Source organism: Aphelocoma coerulescens, chromosome 25 (assembly GCF_041296385.1).
Source record: "Aphelocoma coerulescens isolate FSJ_1873_10779 chromosome 25, UR_Acoe_1.0, whole genome shotgun sequence".
Lineage (NCBI taxonomy): Eukaryota > Metazoa > Chordata > Aves > Passeriformes > Corvidae > Aphelocoma > Aphelocoma coerulescens.
Genome location: NC_091038.1, coordinates 1433998 through 1451036, shown reverse-complemented (window position 1 = coordinate 1451036; position 17039 = coordinate 1433998). Strand labels below are relative to the sequence as shown.

Below are 17039 nucleotides of genomic sequence, written 5' to 3'. Positions count from 1 at the left end.
CTCTGCTCCTTGCCCCATGTATCTCAGGCCTGGCACGAGGAGTCTTTGTGCCCAGCCTGGCAGAACTCCCAGGGCAGTGCCTACAGGTAGATGCATTCTGGCTCCCCCACGCTGGCCAGTGATGCACAGATCCCCACACAGTGCTCGGTCCTTCCACTCCTGCCCCAGACCCCCCAAATACTTCCAGGTGTCCCTTAGCCCATTCCTGGGTGACATCCCTGCAACTGAGTCCCTCACGTGGCAGGAAGGAGAGGATGGCTTGGGCAGCGGGATGTGCTGGGGTGGCACCTGGGGGATGCTGACTCAGGGAGGGGCAGGGGCAGCACAGCCCTGCTGTCAGCAGCAGCAGCAGCAGCAGCAGCAGCAGCAGGGAGTGTCCCTTGAGCAGATTGGGCCAGCTGGAGCTGAGCAATGCTGGGGCTGCTATAAAAGCCCTGCTGGGGCCAGACTCGGCCAAGCACTGCCCTGGCCACCTTCTCCTCCGCGGGGACAAGGGTAAGTGTGCGAGCACTTCTGCTCGCAGCTCCCTGCTCCAGCCCCGGCCCCTCTGTGGCTCGGCCGCTGGCCTCTGCTGCTGTGCCACCATCGCTGGCCTCTCTTGCAGAGCACCCTCGCATCCCACGCCAAGATGTCCTGCTACGACCTGTGCCCACCCAAAACCAGCGTGGCTGTGCCCCAGCCCATCGCTGAGAGCTGCAACGAGCTGTGCGCCCGCCAGTGTCCCGACTCCTCAGCCTTCATCCAGCCACCCCCCGTGGTGGTCACCTTCCCCGGCCCCATCCTCAGCTCCTTCCCGCAGCAAGCCGTGGTGGGCTCCTCCGGAGCACCGGCCTTTGGCGGCTCCCTGGGGCTGGGCGGCCTCTACGGCGCCGGCGCCACCCAGGCCTCGGGGGGCCTCTGCACCTTTGGCAGAGCCTACGCTGCTCCCGCCTGCAGCCCTTGCGTCCTGCCCCGCTACAGCAAGAAGCTCTGGGACACCTGCGGGCCCTGCTAGACCCACCACAGCCCCGCACCCCAAACACCCACACCCGCCTCGGCCCAGCATGGAGAAGTTGTGCTCTGCACAAGCCGCCCTGGCCTCCTGCAGCCCCTGACACCCAGCCTGGCTGGGGCCTGCCCTCCACCCTCTCCTGCCCCTCTGTCCACAATAAAGTTTTCCTGCATCCAACTTCTGTCTTTTTGCCTCCTTTCTCAATTTAGGAAGACTCCAGTGCTAGGGGAGTTCCAAGAGTGGGAGGGGAAATGGTGTTACTGGGATTGCCAGGGGTAATTGGAAATGCCAGGGGACAGAGAAGGGGAAAGCGAAATAGAAGAGGGAAGTGGAGAGTGGAGGTTAAAGTGGAGAAGAAAATGAAAGGAAAGGGGAAATGGGAGTGGAGGAGAGAGAATGATGCGAATGGGTTTGGTTAGGAGATGGAGAAAGAGAAGTAGAAGTAGAGGATGAAGTATTAGGAGAAGAAGAGGAAGAAGATGGAGCAGGAGAACTGGAAGTCGAAGGAGAAGGAGAAGGAGAGAAGAGGAAAGAGATGATGAGGAGCGAGGAGAGGGAGGAATACAAAGAAGACTAAGTCAAAGATAAATGGAAAGATAAGGAGCTGATGATAAGGAAATTTAATGTACAGGGCCTCATGAGGGGGAAGCGTCCCTCTGATTTCAGTCCCTGGTCCTTTAGCAGTGCCACTGTGGTACAGATGGGCTGGAGCCCAGTTTGGAGCCCTGGTCCTTTGCCCCTGAATTGCTCCCATCTCTGGGGCCCACTCCACTCTTTGACAGCACGGGTGCAGGTCTGCAAAAGCCTGTGGACTCATGACCGGCAAGGAGGGGATCTGTCTTTCTTCAGGAAGAGTCCTTGGTGCTCCTCCTCTTCCTTCTCCTTCTTCTATCCTGACCCCTTCCCACTGTCCTATTTCTTACTCGCCCACTTCCCGTTTGATAACATTTTCCTCTCAGGTTTTACCTCCCCTATTCCTTTCCTTCGCTATTTTACGTTCCACTCCCCTGTCTTTTTCATTCCCCGGGACCATCCCAGGATCAGCATTTCCCCTCCCACCCTTGGAACTCCTCCATGCCCGGGGTCCTCATGATTTTGGAAAATGAGGCAAAAAGATACAGAAGTTGGATGCATGAAAACTTTATTGTGGACAGAGGGGCAGGAGAGGGTGGAGGGCAGGCCCCAGCCAGGCCGGGTGTCAGGGGCTGCAGGAGGCCAGGGCGGCTTGTGCAGAGCTCAACTTCTCCATGCTGGGCCGAGGCGGGCGTGGGTGTTTGGGGTGCTGGGCTGTGGTGGGTCTAGCAGGGCCCGCAGGTGTCCCAGAGCTTCTTGCTGTAGCGGGGCAGGACGCAAGGGTTGCAGGCGGGAGCAGCGTAGGCTCTGCCAAAGGTGCAGAGGCCCCCCGAGGCCTGGGTGGCGCCGGCGCCATAGAGGCCGCCCAGCCCCAGGGAGCCGCCAAAGGCCGGTGCTCCGGAGGAGCCCACCACGGCTTGCTGCGGGAAGGAGCTGAGGATGGGGCCGGGGAAGGTGACCACCACGGGGGGCGGCTGGATGAAGGCTGAGGAGTCGGGACACTGGCGGGCGCACAGCTCGTTGCAGCTCTCAGCGATGGGCTGGGGCACAGCCACGCTGGTTTTGGGTGGGCACAGGTCGTAGCAGGACATCTTGGCGTGGGATGCGAGGGTGCTCTGCAAGAGAGGCCAGCGATGGTGGCAGAGCAGCAGAGGCCAGCGGCCGAGCCACAGAGGGGCCGGGGCTGGAGCAGGGCGCTGCGAGCAGAAGCGCTCGCACACTTACCCTTGTCCCCGCGGAGGAGAAGGTGGCCAGGGCAGTGCTTGGCCGAGTCTGGCCCACGCAGGGCTTTTATAGCAGCCCCAGCATTGCTCAGCTCCAGCCGGCCCAATCTGCTCAGGGGACACTCCCTGCTGCTGCTGCTGCTGCTGCTGCTGACAGCAGGGCTGTGCTGCCCCTGCCCCTCCCTGAGTCAGCATCCCCCAGGTGCCACCCCAGCACATCCCGCTGCCCAAGCCATCCTCTCCTTCCTGCCTCATCAGACATTTGATAGCCGGGATGACACCCAGGAATGGGCTCCAGGAACAACGTTAATGGTCGAAAGGAGTGGGGCAGGGCTGGAATCAGCCTGGGCCAGATGGACTTCTCTGCTCCTTGCCCCATGTATCTCAGGCCTGGCACGAGGAGTCTTTGTGCCCAGCCTGGCAGAACTCCCAGGGCAGTGCCTACAGGTAGATGCATTCTGGCTCCCCCACGCTGGCCAGTGATGCACAGATCCCCACACAGTGCTCGGTCCTTCCACTCCTGCCCCAGACCCCCCAAATACTTCCAGGTGTCCCTTAGCCCATTCCTGGGTGACATCCCTGCAACTGAGTCCCTCACGTGGCAGGAAGGAGAGGATGGCTTGGGCAGCGGGATGTGCTGGGGTGGCACCTGGGGGATGCTGACTCAGGGAGGGGCAGGGGCCGCACAGCCCTGCTGGCAGCAGCAGCAGCAGCAGCAGCAGCAGCAGGGAGTGTCCCCTGAGCAGATTGGGCCGGCTGGAGCTGAGCAATGCTGGGACTGCTATAAAAGCCCTGCTGGGGCCAGACTCGGCCAAGCACTGCCCTGGCCACCTTCTCCTCCTCGGGGACAAGGGTAAGTGTGCGAGCGCTTCTGCTCGCAGCTCCCTGCTCCAGCCCCGGCCCCTCTGTGGCTCGGCCGCTGGCCTCTGCTGCTGTGCCACCATCGCTGGCCTCTCTTGCAGAGCACCCTTGCATCCCACGCCAAGATGTCCTGCTACGACCTGTGCCCACCCAAAACCAGCGTGGCTGTGCCCCAGCCCATCGCTGAGAGCTGCAACGAGCTGTGCGCCCGCCAGTGTCCCGACTCCTCAGCCTTCATCCAGCCGCCCCCCGTGGTGGTCACCTTCCCCGGCCCCATCCTCAGCTCCTTCCCGCAGCAAGCCGTGGTGGGCTCCTCCGGAGCACCGGCCTTTGGCGGCTCCCTGGGGCTGGGCGGCCTCTACGGCGCCGGCGCCACCCAGGCCTCGGGGGGCCTCTGCACCTTTGGCAGAGCCTATGCTGCTCCCGCCTGCAGCCCTTGCGTCCTGCCCCGCTACAGCAGGAAGCTCTGGGACACCTGCGGGCCCTGCTAGACCCACCACAGCCCCGCACCCCAAACACCCACGCCCGCCTCGGCCCAGCATGGAGAAGTTGAGCTCTGCACAAGCCGCCCTGGCCTCCTGCAGCCCCTGACACCCGGCCTGGCCGGGGCCTGCCCGCCATCTCTCTCCCACCCTCTCCTGATCCTCTGTTTACAATAAAGTTTTCCAGCATCCATCTTCTGTCTTTTTGCCTTCTTTTCTCAATTTAGGAAGACCCCATGGCTGGGGGAGTTCCAAGAGTGGGAGGGGAAATGGTGTTACTGGCATTGCCAGGGGGAATTGGAAATGCAAGGGGACAGGGAAGGGGAAAGCGAAATAGAAGAGGGAAGTGGAGAGTGGAGGTTAAAGTGGAGAAGAAAATGAAATGAAAGGGGAAATGGGAGTGGAGGAGAGAGAATGATGCAAATGGGTTCGGTTAGGAGATGGAGAAAGAAAAGAAGAAGATAAAGTATTGGGAGAAGAAGAGAAAGGAGAAGGAGAAGGAGAAGGAGAAGGAGAAGGAGAAGGAGAAGGAGAAGGAGAAGAGGAAACAGATGAAGAGGAATAAGCAGTGGGAGAAAGATAAAGATGAAAGACTAAGACAAAAGCAAATGCAAAGAGAAGGAACTGATGAGAAGGAAATTCAATATACAGGGCATGGTGAGGGGTAAGCGTCCCTCTGATTCCAGTCCCAGGCCCTTTAGCAGAGCCATGGTGGCACAGAGGAGCTGGAGCCCGGTTTGGAGCCCTGGTCCTTTGCCCCCAAATGGCTCCCAGCTATGGGGCCCACTCCACTCTTTGAGAGCACGGGTGCAGGTCTGCAAAAGCCTGTGGTCTCATGGCCTGCAAGGAGGGGATCTGTCTTTCTTCAGGAAGAGTCCTTGATGCTCCCACTCCTTCTCCTACCGTGACCCTTCCCAATGTTCGCTTTCGCACTCTTCCACTTCCCCGTTGATAGCATTTTCTTCTCAGGTTTAACCTCCACTATACCCTTCCCTCTTCTATTTTACTTTCCCATTCCCTTAGAATTTTCCATTCCCCCTGGGCATAACAAGATCAGCATTTGTCATCCCACTCTTGGAACTCCTCCATGCCAGGAGTATTCATTATTTAGGAAAAGGAGGCCAAAAGAGACAGGAGTTGGATGCATGAAAACTTTATTGTGAACAGAGGGGCAGGAGAGGGTGGGAGAGAGACGGCGGGCAGGCCCCAGCCAGGCCGGGTGTCAGGGGCTGCAGGAGGCCAGGGCGGCTTGTGCAGAGCTCAACTTCTCCATGCTGGGCCGAGGCGGGCGTGGGTGTTTGGGGTGCGGGGCTGTGGTGGGTCTAGCAGGGCCCGCAGGTGTCCCAGAGCTTCTTGCTGTAGCGGGGCAGGACGCAAGGGCTGCAGGCGGGAGCAGCGTAGGCTCTGCCAAAGGTGCAGAGGCCCCCCGAGGCCTGGGTGGCGCCGGCGCCGTAGAGGCCGCCCAGCCCCAGGGAGCCGCCAAAGGCCGGTGCTCCGGAGGAGCCCACCACGGCTTGCTGCGGGAAGGAGCTGAGGATGGGGCCGGGGAAGGTGACCACCACGGGGGGTGGCTGGATGAAGGCTGAGGAGTCGGGACACTGGCGGGCGCACAGCTCGTTGCAGCTCTCAGCGATGGGCTGGGGCACAGCCACGCTGGTTTTGGGTGGGCACAGGTCGTAGCAGGACATCTTGGCGTGGGATGCGAGGGTGCTCTGCAAGAGAGGCCAGCGATGGGGAGAGAGCAGCAGAGGCCAGCGGCCGAGCCACAGAGGGGCCGGGGCTGGAGCAGGGAGCTGCGAGCAGAAGCGCTCGCACACTTACCCTTGTCCCCGAGGAGGAGAAGGTGGCCAGGGCAGTGCTTGGCCGAGTCTGGCCCCCGCAGGGCTTTTATAGCAGCCCCAGCATTGCTCAGCTCCAGCCGGCCCAATCTGCTCAGGGGACACTCCCTGCTGCTGCTGCTGCTGCTGCTGCTGCTGCTGCCAGCAGGGCTGTGCGGCCCCTGCCCCTCCCTGAGTCAGCATCCCCCAGGTGCCACCCCAGCACATCCCGCTGCCCAAGCCATCCTCTCCTTCCTGCCTCATCAGACATTTGATAGCCGGGATGACACCCAGGAATGGGCTCCAGGAACAACGTTAATGGTTGAAAGGGGTGGGGCAGGGCTGGAATCAGCCTGGGCCAGATGGACTTCTCTGCTCCTTGCCCCATGTATCTCAGGCCTGGCACGAGGAGTCTTTGTGCCCAGCCTGGCAGAACTCCCAGGGCAGTGCCTACAGGTAGATGCATTCTGGCTCCCCCACGCTGGCCAGTGATGCACAGATCCCCACACAGTGCTCGGTCCTTCCACTCCTGCCCCAGACTTCCCAAATACTTCCAGGTGTCCCTGGAGCCCATTCCTGGGTGACATCCCTGCAACCGAGTCCCTCACGTGGCAGGAAGGAGAGGATGGCTTGGGCAGCGGGATGTGCTGGGGTGGCACCTGGGGGATGCTGACTCAGGGAGGGGCAGGGGCCGCACAGCCCTGCTGGCAGCAGCAGCAGCAGCAGCAGTAGCAGGGAGTGTCCCCTGAGCAGATTGGGCCGGCTGGAGCTGAGCAATGCTGGGGCTGCTATAAAAGCCCTGCTGGGGCCAGACTTGGCCAAGCACTGCCCTGGCCACCTTCTCCTCCTCGGGGACAAGGGTAAGTGTGCGAGCGCTTCTGCTCGCAGTGCCCTGCTCCAGCCCCGGCCCCTCTGCGGCTCGGCCGCTGGCCTCTGCTGCTCCCTCACCATCGCTGGCCTCTCTTGCAGAGCACCCTCGCATCCCACGCCAAGATGTCCTGCTACGACCTGTGCCCACCCAAAACCAGCGTGGCTGTGCCCCAGCCCATCGCTGAGAGCTGCAACGAGCTGTGCGCCCGCCAGTGTCCCGACTCCTCAGCCTTCATCCAGCCGCCCCCCGTGGTGGTCACCTTCCCCGGCCCCATCCTCAGCTCCTTCCCGCAGCAAGCCGTGGTGGGCTCCTCCGGAGCACCGGCCTTTGGCGGCTCCCTGGGGCTGGGCGGCCTCTACGGCGCCGGTGTCACCCAGGCCTCGGGGGGCCTCTGCACCTTTGGCAGAGCCTACGCTGCTCCCGCCTGCAGCCCTTGCGTCCTGCCCCGCTACAGCAAGAAGCTCTGGGACACCTGCGGGCCCTGCTAGACCCACCACAGCCCAGCACCCCAAACACCCGCAGCGGCCTTGGCCCAGCATGGAGAAATTGAGCTCTGCACAAGCCGCCCTGGCCTCCTGCAGCCCCTGACACCCGGCCTGGCTGGGGCCTGCCCGCCGTCTCTCTCCCTCCCTCTCCTGCCCCTCTGTTCACAATAAAATTTTCGTGCATTCAAGTCCTGTCTCTCTGTGTATTTTTCTGGAGTTCTGTTCCCGCCACACTGGGAGGGTAGAGTCTGATTTCTCCATATCTCACCTTGCCATATCATACTCTTTTTACTGCTTTGAGAGGTCAGGTGATTTCTGCTTTCATTGTATTCCTTCCTGTTCCACATTTTGGCTTAATTAGGATAAATTCCATTCATTTTTCCTGGGTTCACCGTGAGTGTTTGACAAGTCAGGGCATGTTTTCAGGGAAAGGGAAATTGGGTGTGCTCTTTCCCTTTGTTTTAGAGGTTGTGCTTACATTACTGTGACTCTGGTATTTTATATTTTCACTGTATTCACTCAAGGGCATGTAGAGGTCACAGGGACCTCTAGCCCAGTGAGGTGACTGGGCACTCCCAGTCACAGCAGGTGATGTCCCCAGGCTCTGAGGTTGTAAAATCCCAACATGCCCTTTGTTTGTCCCTCCTCATATGCATCATCCTGAGCCGATATTCTGTTTTTGCACCATGATTAAATTATTTTAAGGATCCAGAGGTCTGACACTGCTTGGAAAATCTGGGGTTGAGGCAGTGCGGAATCCTTTGGTAACTGTGAGTGTGAGGGATGTGAGGATTCAAGCAGAGGTCACTGGAACCAGTGGTCTTGGCTCAGATGGTTCTACTGGACATGGCCTTCAGTGCTCTGGTCTGGTTGATGAGGTGGGCATTGGTGCCAGGTTGGACTTGATGATCTTGGAGGTGTTTTCCTGGTTCCTGGGATTCTGAGGGTGGCTCCTGGCAGGTGGGACAGGAGAGTTTCCTTGCCGTTGCACCACCTCCTTTCCCCATATTCAGCAGGTCCTCAACTCTGCCCTGTCCCATGACGATCACCCCATTACTGCTGCTCCCAGCAGTTCAACCACCTCGTTTTTCCAGTCTGAAACTCTGATTCCGTCCTGCTCAGTGCCACTCAGCTTTCTGTTATCAGGGCTCCCAAAAGATGTGCCAATGCCAGGAACGCAAATGAATAATTAGAAGTTTTTCAGGATGGATCCTTGAGTAACAAATGGAGTAAACTCCCTCCACCCCATAACTCCCGTGTAGACACTGAGAGAAAGGTCAGCTCTGTGTAGGATTTTGCAATCAGACATGAGCTCACTCTGAGCAGGCATCCAGCCCAAATTAAAGCTGTGTAATCGTTGTTCCCTGGGTGTTAATGGCTCTCTCCAGGGGTGTTATCTTGGGCTGAGCACTTGTCTGACACAACACCTAATTAGGCTGGTACCTGCCTGGCACAGCCTCGCTGAGAGGATCAGGTGAAATTTGGCAGTCGAAGCTCAAGTGTTCGCTGGGCTCGTGATTGACACCCAAGCACCTCTTGGAGGCTGCGTGTGGAAGCAAAGAACAGAAGAGAAACAGAGAGAAAAGCATCCGCGTTCTGTAAAGTTGTCCCGGGAACTGCCCTGGATGAGAGGAAGGAGGGGACAGGGAGGATGAAGCAGGGACAGAGAGGAGAACCAGGGAAGAGCTTTTTGAGCTGCACCAGGGGAGCGTCAGGTTGGACATAGGAATTTCCTCCTGGAAAGGGTGGTCAGGCCTTGGAAGGGGCTCAGGGAGGTTTGGAGTTCCCATCCCTGGAAATGTCCAAGGAATTCCTGGATGTTGGGCTGGGTGACCAGGTGGGGATCAGGCACAGCTTGAATATCTCAAAGGTTTTTTCCAACCTAAACAATTCTGTGATTTTTGGACAAAATATTCTCAGTAAGTGTTTGTTTACCCATAAAAACAAAATCTTGTTTTCTTAAAATAAAAGCAGCATTCATGGGTACCATGGACTAATTTCCATTTCAATTTATTACTTACAGCCCTCTGACAGATCCAGTCCCATATGAGGAAGAATATTGAAATTACCTGTGAAAAATAAGATTTGCTGTTCTTTGACACTCAAGACATTTTCTTTGAAAGAGTCCCAGTGAAGGAAGAGGTAAATCCTCTCTAATGCATCAGTTCATGTTCTTTTTACCTCACCTGCTGACAGGTTCAACCAAACCTTCCCTGAGGCAACTTTATCATGGCAGTGATTAACGAAAAAAGAGAAGGTAATGCCTCATCTTTGCTCATCAGATACCTATCTCGAAAATTGTTTCCCTTTGTTCACCTTGCTCCTATCCTTCCTTTTCAGAAGATGCTTTGGCAGAACTTCAGGCAGTATTTTTTAGCTTTGTCTTTGAAGGCAGTTGGGTGATTTCTAAGACATCTCCTGGAAGATGTAAAATTAAAAGGAATTCCAGCACTGAATTAACCACTTAAAGTTAGAATCATGGAATATCCTGAGTTGGAAGGGCCCCACAGGGATTGAGTCCAACTCCTGGCCCTGCACAGGCACCCCAAAAAACCCACCCTGTGCCTGAGAGCGTTGTCCTTGAGCTCTGGCAACCTTGGGGCTGTGACTATTCCCTATTCCAGTTCCAAACTGGATGGAAATAATTGGAATAACTACTGGAAGTCTGACAACTGGAATTAGTCTAAGGCAGAGAGGATTCTCAGGCGCAGGTCGGACCAAAGGCCTCTCAGCCTGGTTCTGATGGGGATGAGAGGGAGCCCTGAACCCCACTCTGGGGCTTAACAGGAAAAACAAAGGCAGGTGTTGGATGCTGGATTTTTTTATTGCAAAGGCAGGGAAGGCTCCACTGGACAAGAACATGTGAGGCAAAGACAGGCAGGTTGTCCCTCCCTGCATCACGAGAGATGCTCCCTCAGCCTTGTCCCAGGAGGCAGCAGTTTGAGGGAGAAGCCAGTGGATGGTGGAGCCCCACATTTGGCCACTGGCAGGAGTGGGGAAGAGGAGATCAAGCAAAGGAAGGAGGAAGGAAGAAGAGGGATTTCTGGAGGGGTTCTGACTCCACAGTGTGAAGTCTGACGCTGTGCCCCTTCCTCAGGAGCTCAGGTGAGGATCCAAGGGTGTTGTTTACTGAGTTGAGGAATTTTTCCGTCAGGTTTAGCAGGAGCCGCAGCTGCCGCGGCTGTAGCGGCCATAGCGGGAGGACCAAGGGCCCCAGGAACCAAAGGATCCAAAGGATCTCCCAGAGCCATACAGGCCCCGGTAACCCCCACAGGACCCCAGACCCCCATAGCCCAGGGAGGAGCCCCCATAGCCCCCCAGACCCCCATAGCCCAGGGATCCGTAACCCCCATATCCACAGAGACCACCATAACTCCCTGAGCCATAGCCCCCCCCATAGCCCAGGGATCCATAGCCCCCATAGCCCAGGGATCCATAGCCCCCATAGCCCAGGGAGGACCCAGAGGCTCCAAGGACGGGCGCTCCAGCAGATCCCACCACGGAATCCTGCGGGAAGGAGCTGAGGATGGGGCCGGGGAAGGTGACCACCACGGCGGGAGGCTGGATGACAGTGGTGGAGTCGGGGCACTGGCGCACGCACGGCTCGTTCCCGCTGTCAGCGATGGGCTGGGGCCGGATGAGGCCGGAGCCAGAGGTGGAGCACAGGTCGTAGCAGGACATTTTGCAGGGGTGGAGGTTGATCTACAAGAGTTGGTTTGAGCAAATACAAGACGTTATTTACCAACAGAAATGGGCTCTGGTGTTGGCTGCCTTTCCCCACTCAGGAGCGCTTTGAAGCACCGGAATTTCCCCATGTCTATTAAAGATGAAAATTGAATAAGAACAGCCAAATGATTTGCTCGGGTACTTTGGTGAGTCAGCGGATCAACAAGGAGTGGGACTCTGCTCCAAAAGTTGAGTGTGTTGTTATTTCGGATTTCATGACTCTGGCTCTTCATTCCCACTGATCTCCTTTATGCTGATCCTTGTCAAAACAGGGATTATAACTCATTGTCTTTTCAGATTCACTCTGTAGCTTGTTGGATGAGACCATTACAAGGGAATTACAAAGATGATTGTCCCAAATCTCCAAACATTGAATCAGGGCTTTGAGATCCTTAACACCCAGCATTTTGATTTTGGGCTCTGAACTCTGAAAAAATTCTCACACCAAACCCCTTGCCCTCATTAACTCAGAAGAACCCAGTGCTTCACATTTCAGCTCCCTAAATTCTGTCCAGGATCCCTTTTAATCTTAAATAAATGTCTTACAGGGTGTTTTAAACAGTTCTCAGTTCTTCTCTGTGTCCTACTCCAAGACAGTGCCTGATCTCTGGGGGTGTTCATGACCATTTATCTTGAACTAAAAGCATTTTGGGTGATTTGTAATAGAATAAACTGGATCTAATGGCAGGTTTGCCTCTAGGCTCAACATTTGCCTGCGAACCAGCAGGATTTAAACTTTCCAAATAATTTCGGGTCATCCATTTAACCAAACAGAAAATAGGAATAAACACTGAACCAGTCCCATCATGGATAGAACTGGTGAAGGCAACCCAACATCCAACTGAATTTTCTGACAAGAAACTTTCAGTTTGATTTGGAATCAAACACCAACCTCGAAAGCAAAGAGCAGCCGTCCCTAAGGTCTTTGTAAGGTTTATCTCTTCACCTAAAATTTTGCCTACGAGTTCCCAATGGAAGAGACCAACCCAGAGTAATTGTATATCAAAGAGAGATTCCAAAAGTAGCAAAGAGCAGTTCCAGAAGTAGCGAACAGCAGCTCCGCACTTACCAAGCCGTTGAGAAGAACGAGTGAAGGGAAGATGTTGGGAGAACCCCAAGTGGAGACACCTTTTATACAGTTCAGACTTGCCTGAGGGCTCAGAGGAGCTCATTAGTTGACACAGAACATTTTTTGTATTGATTGCACCTCAAAGTGATGAAATTATTGCTCTTTCTGTGTTTATTCTTGATTTCAATTATCGCGTTACGTCACACGAGGTCCTTTCATCTAAAAGGTTGATGGGTGAAATGAGTGCATCTCTCATCCTAAAACATGATTCACGAATTAGTTTTCTGGAGTGGCACCACATACTGACCTGTTTATACATCAATATTCTTGTCCTGTCTTATAGGAAAATTATGCTCAGACATTTACAGAAATTACAAAATCATGGAATGGTTTGGGGACACAAATATCCAGAAAAGCCTTAGGTTTTATCTGACCCTCAAACCACAGCTCAAACCTGAGTTTAGTTCTGAATGGGGAGAGATTTGTGATTTTAAGGATTAGAATGGAAAGCTCAAAATAATCAGAGTGTACATTGAATTAATAATTGAATTTATGTTTTATTGAGATGGCTCCATCTCTGGAAGTGTTCAAGGCCAGTTTGGATCAACCTGGGATAGTGGAAGGTGTCCCTGCCCATGGCAGGAGTTGGAACAAGATGGTCTTTGAGGTCCCTCTGAACTTTAAATCATTCCATGATTCTGTATAGGAGAAATCCCAAATTTAGCTGTAGTGGAAATAAAAATTCTTTGTTTTTAGAGAGGAACTTGCAGCTAATCCCATCCTTGATGGCGTCTTTCAGCACAGAGCAATTACAAGGTGGGAATCTGCTGGGAAAAGCAAATGTTGGATTTGCTGAGGTTTCTTTCTCTGTTTACACCATGATTGTCCTACTCTATCATTATCATCGTTATCATAATCACCCACGTGGTTATCTTCACACCATGAATTATTTATAAATTATGAGCTTTTCCAAATCTAGAGATACATATGAGGATTTCCTGAGCCATTAGCCTGGGAAAAAAAAGCCATGTCGAAGTTTTACAAGAACATTCCAAGGGATTTTCAAATACCTCCTGAACACCCATTACTGACTTGTTCCTACTGTGTCAGAGTTATATAAAACCTGTACCTGGGTGTAAACAACTCACAATTATAAGAGATTATCACATTAAAAGAGATAAATTGAGGCCACTTGGGTTTTTCCCATAATCAGCTCATGGTTTATAACATTGACTTTTCTGTCTTTGACCTTAAGAATAAAATCTATTTTTCTTTTTTATTTAAAACACAGAATGTTGTTCTCTAACATGTAAAAATAGGAGGGGAAACATGAGAAAGGAAAGCAAAGCTCGATGAAACAACTCAAAATCTCAATTTCCATGGAATTGTGGCTGCCAGGTGAAATATTTCTCTGTTTCCAGGGGCTGAAAGAGAACTAGAAGAGAAATTAATTTAACAAGGAACATGGGGAGAGACTTTTCCCAAGGGCTTAAGTGGCAGGAAAAGAGGGAATGGATTAAAACTGACAGAAAAGGGGTTTAGAGGGGATATTGGGAAGGAATTGTTCCCTCTGAGGGTGGTGAGGCCCTGGCACAGGTTATTTCCTGAATTCCCAGTCCCTGGAAGTGTCCAAGGCCAGGACGGATGAGGCTTGGAGCAACCTGGACTATAGAAGGCGTCCCTGCTCATGGAAGGGGGTGTCACTGGATGATCTTTAAGGGTCTTTTCAACCCAAACCATTCCAAGATAGGATTTTATGATATAAAATCCATTCAAAGATGCTCCTGATGACTGTGTTTGCCTTGCCTTGTGTAAGTGGAGGGAGAAATGCTGAGCCTGCAGAACCAATGTTTTTCCCTTTGTTATTTTTCCCCAGTCCTCATTCAAGCTCCTAAAAGAAATTCCATTGGCTTCAGGTCTCCTGTTGATCACACTCAAGGACCTGTACCCGGACACAAAAATGAGTGTCCTTCAATCATCCTAATTACGAAGGACTCATAAATAAATCAAGTCAGCTTTATTTCCTCCCCTAACGCTAAGGAGAGCACCGGGATCATAAAAAATAATTCCCCACATAAAGCCCAGAGACAATAGAGGTCTGGGGTGGAATGTGCAGCTCACGCTATGTGTGGGTTTGAAGTGCACCAGCAATAAGCAAAGACAATTTCAGCACTTTGAGGAATTATGTGTCCTGCAATTTGGGGTTGGGACCTAATTATGAACTCATACATCAGGTGCCCGGTGCCCTCTGGGCAAGCAGGGAGCTCTATAAAAGGTGTCTGCATCAGGTCCTTCCATCCACTTCTCTCGCCTGTTCCGCCTTCGTGAACCAGGTAAGTCGCTTTTCTCTCAAACTTCTCTAAATTGAACTTCCTGTCAAGAAATCTGGATTTGAACCGAGTGCCCTCCGGTTGCAGTCAGGCTGCCACTGCTCTGAAGGATATTTGGCGTTTAATTTCTCATTCATGTCAAGGTCTTGTAAGAGAGGGGTTCATCAAGTGGTTTTAAACCCCAAACTTGTATTATTTTAGCACTCCAAAGGATTCCTTGGCTGTGTTTTAGGACATAAGGAATAACCTGTATATGTGGCTGTATTTGGTAGGGTTTGCTGAGTTTGTAACAGGAAAGATCAAATCCAAGTAGAAATCATCAACTAAGAGTAATGTAATACTGAAGAAATTATCTGATCTGGAAATTCAAAGATGGAACTGAAGTGTACAGAGTGTGTTGGACCGAAGTCAAGAGTAGTCATGAGATCACAGTCATGGGAAAAATAGGAATAGGAAATGCATTTACTTCCCAGATTTATTACTGACACCCTTGGACTGCTTCAGCACAGCCTAAAGTTTGCTATTCCTTTAAAATTAACATAAATTAACATCTTTTACAGATTAACCTCCAATCCCTGCAAAATGTCCTGCTACGACCTGTGCTCCACCTCTGGCTCCGGCCTCATCCGGCCCCAGCCCATCGCTGACAGCGGGAACGAGCCGTGCGTGCGCCAGTGCCCCGACTCCACCACTGTCATCCAGCCTCCCGCCGTGGTGGTCACCTTCCCCGGCCCCATCCTCAGCTCCTTCCCGCAGGATTCCGTGGTGGGATCTGCTGGAGCACCCGTCCTTGGAGCCTCTGGGTCCTCCCTGGGCTATGGGGGCTATGGATCCCTGGGCTATGGGGGCTATGGATCCCTGGGCTATGGGGGCTATGGATCCCTGGGTTACGGGGGCTATGGATCCCTGGGCTATGGGGGCTATGGATCCCTGGGCTATGGGGGCTATGGATCCCTGGGCTATGGGGGTTATGGCTCAGGGAGTTATGGTGGTCTCTGTGGATATGGGGGCTATGGATCCCTGGGCTATGGGGGTCTGGGGGGCTATGGGGGCTCCTCCCTGGGCTATGGGGGTCTGGGGTCCTGTGGGGGTTACCGGGGCCTGTATGGCTCTGGGAGATCCTTTGGATCCTTTGGATCCTGGAGCCCGTTGTCCTCCCGCTATGGCCGCTACGGCCGCGGCAGCTGCGGCTCCTGCTAAACCCGACGGAAAAATCCCAAGTGAGGTCTCACCAACAGATGAAATGTGATGGTTTCACAGCCAACGAGCTCGGAACCACTGCTGCTCTATCCCAAGACCACGGATTTGTAGCTGTTCAGCCCCTTTTGAATTTCTCCTCTTTTAGCTTCTGCCATAAAGCTTCTCCTGCCCCATTTCTGTGTTGCCTGGGGGAAATATGGAACAAAAGGGCTCAAAATGGGTCCTGTTTGTTCCCATCAACAGCTGGGACTTGGAAGAGAACCCAAATCAAACACATGTGAATGTGCCTCTGGCTGGAGAAGAGTTTTGTACTTCTTGGAGACTCTGAAAATGCATTGCTTTGCTTGCTATCATTAAAAGTTTGTTGCATCAAAGTTGATATGTTCTGGTGTTCTTTTCTCCTGTTTTCACCATTATTTGCCTTTGGAGAAGCTTCACCTGTGCAGGTGTCAGTAACAGCCTAAAATATCCTGGAATCACAGAATGGTGTGGGTTGGGAAGGACTTTTAAGCTCATCTTGTTCCACCCCCTGCTATGGGCGGGGACACCTCCCACAGGCCCAGGTTGCCCAGAGCTTCATCCAACCTGTCCCTAAACTATGGAGATGAATGTCCTGCCCAAAAAATCAGGGAAGATTAGACTTCAGTATGAATTTCTTCCAGGTAAAACTTTTATCTCTCAGAGTTTCAGGTTCTCACTCAAATATTTTCTCACCCAAATATTTAAGCTCTGTCCTCAGGAATAACCTCGGCAGGAAGTTAAATCAATTTCCTGTCAAAATTTTAAGTAAAGTTTTCTGGGCCACAGAGTGGAACTTTGAAATCTGAAATCTTTCTGTGTAATCATGAAATGTAAAGTGTTGGATGGTTTTTGACAGAAAAACAGCTCTTTCAAGGGTTCATCCACACCAGCAAGAAAAGCTGGAACAGAGAGAACCTGGAAAAATTAAAAAGTAGAAAATGTCTTAACCTGTGAGCAAATCCCCCCTCCTCTACTCTGCTATGGTGAGATTCCACCTTCCAGGATCTACAGGGAAGCTGGAGAGGGACTTTTCCTCAGGAACTGGAGTGACAGGACAAGGGGGAATGGATTCAAACTGACAGAGAGAAAATTTAGGTTGGATATTGGGAAGAAGTCTTTCCCTGTGAGGGTGGTGAGGTCCTGGCTCAGATTTTCCAGGGAATTTCTGAATGCCCCATCCCTGGAGGTGTCCAAGGGGTAGGTTGGAGCAACCTGGTCTAGTAGGAGGTGTTCCTGCCCATGGTGAGGGGTGGAATGAGAAGATCTTTAGGGTCCTTTCAAGCCAACCCATTCCGTGAGTCCATGGCTCTGTAATGGTTTTATTGTAGCCCAGGAAAGGTAGGGAGGGAGGATGCCTGGTCCCAAATACTGGATCAAGGAACAGTGACTG

General features: G+C 53.3%; 7 protein-coding genes across 8 annotated transcripts; 4 read left to right on the top strand and 3 right to left on the bottom strand.

Annotated features, from left to right (window-relative positions):
- Positions 1–628: 628 nt before the first annotated feature.
- LOC138098445 (scale keratin-like) lies at positions 629–994 on the top strand. Its single transcript, XM_068995012.1, has one exon. The coding sequence runs from the start codon at positions 629–631 to the stop codon at positions 992–994; it is 366 nt and encodes a 121-aa protein (XP_068851113.1).
- Positions 995–2289: 1295 nt separating this feature from the next.
- On the bottom strand, positions 2290–2655 carry LOC138098444 (scale keratin-like). Its single transcript, XM_068995011.1, has one exon. It carries the CDS (start codon positions 2653–2655, stop codon positions 2290–2292), a length of 366 nt encoding a protein of 121 aa, XP_068851112.1.
- A 1118-nt stretch (positions 2656–3773) lies between these two features.
- On the top strand, positions 3774–4139 carry LOC138098440 (scale keratin-like). The gene has a single exon (XM_068995007.1). The coding sequence runs from the start codon at positions 3774–3776 to the stop codon at positions 4137–4139; it is 366 nt and encodes a 121-aa protein (XP_068851108.1).
- Positions 4140–5452: 1313 nt separating this feature from the next.
- LOC138098443 (scale keratin-like) lies at positions 5453–5818 on the bottom strand. Its single transcript, XM_068995010.1, has one exon. The coding sequence runs from the start codon at positions 5816–5818 to the stop codon at positions 5453–5455; it is 366 nt and encodes a 121-aa protein (XP_068851111.1).
- Positions 5819–6940: 1122 nt separating this feature from the next.
- On the top strand, positions 6941–7306 carry LOC138098441 (scale keratin-like). The gene has a single exon (XM_068995008.1). The coding sequence runs from the start codon at positions 6941–6943 to the stop codon at positions 7304–7306; it is 366 nt and encodes a 121-aa protein (XP_068851109.1).
- A 3153-nt stretch (positions 7307–10459) lies between these two features.
- On the bottom strand, positions 10460–10984 carry LOC138098435 (scale keratin-like). Its single transcript, XM_068995002.1, has one exon. It carries the CDS (start codon positions 10982–10984, stop codon positions 10460–10462), a length of 525 nt encoding a protein of 174 aa, XP_068851103.1.
- Positions 10985–15010: 4026 nt separating this feature from the next.
- LOC138098434 (scale keratin-like) lies at positions 15011–15628 on the top strand. Of its 2 annotated transcripts, XM_068995001.1 has the most exons (2): positions 15011–15314; positions 15408–15628. In XM_068995001.1, the coding sequence occupies exons 1-2, from the start codon at positions 15011–15013 to the stop codon at positions 15626–15628; spliced, it is 525 nt and encodes a 174-aa protein (XP_068851102.1). The 2 variants fall into 2 exon arrangements, with proteins under 2 accessions (XP_068851102.1, XP_068851101.1); XM_068995000.1 differs by having other exon boundaries at positions 15011–15628.
- Positions 15629–17039: the final 1411 nt, after the last annotated feature.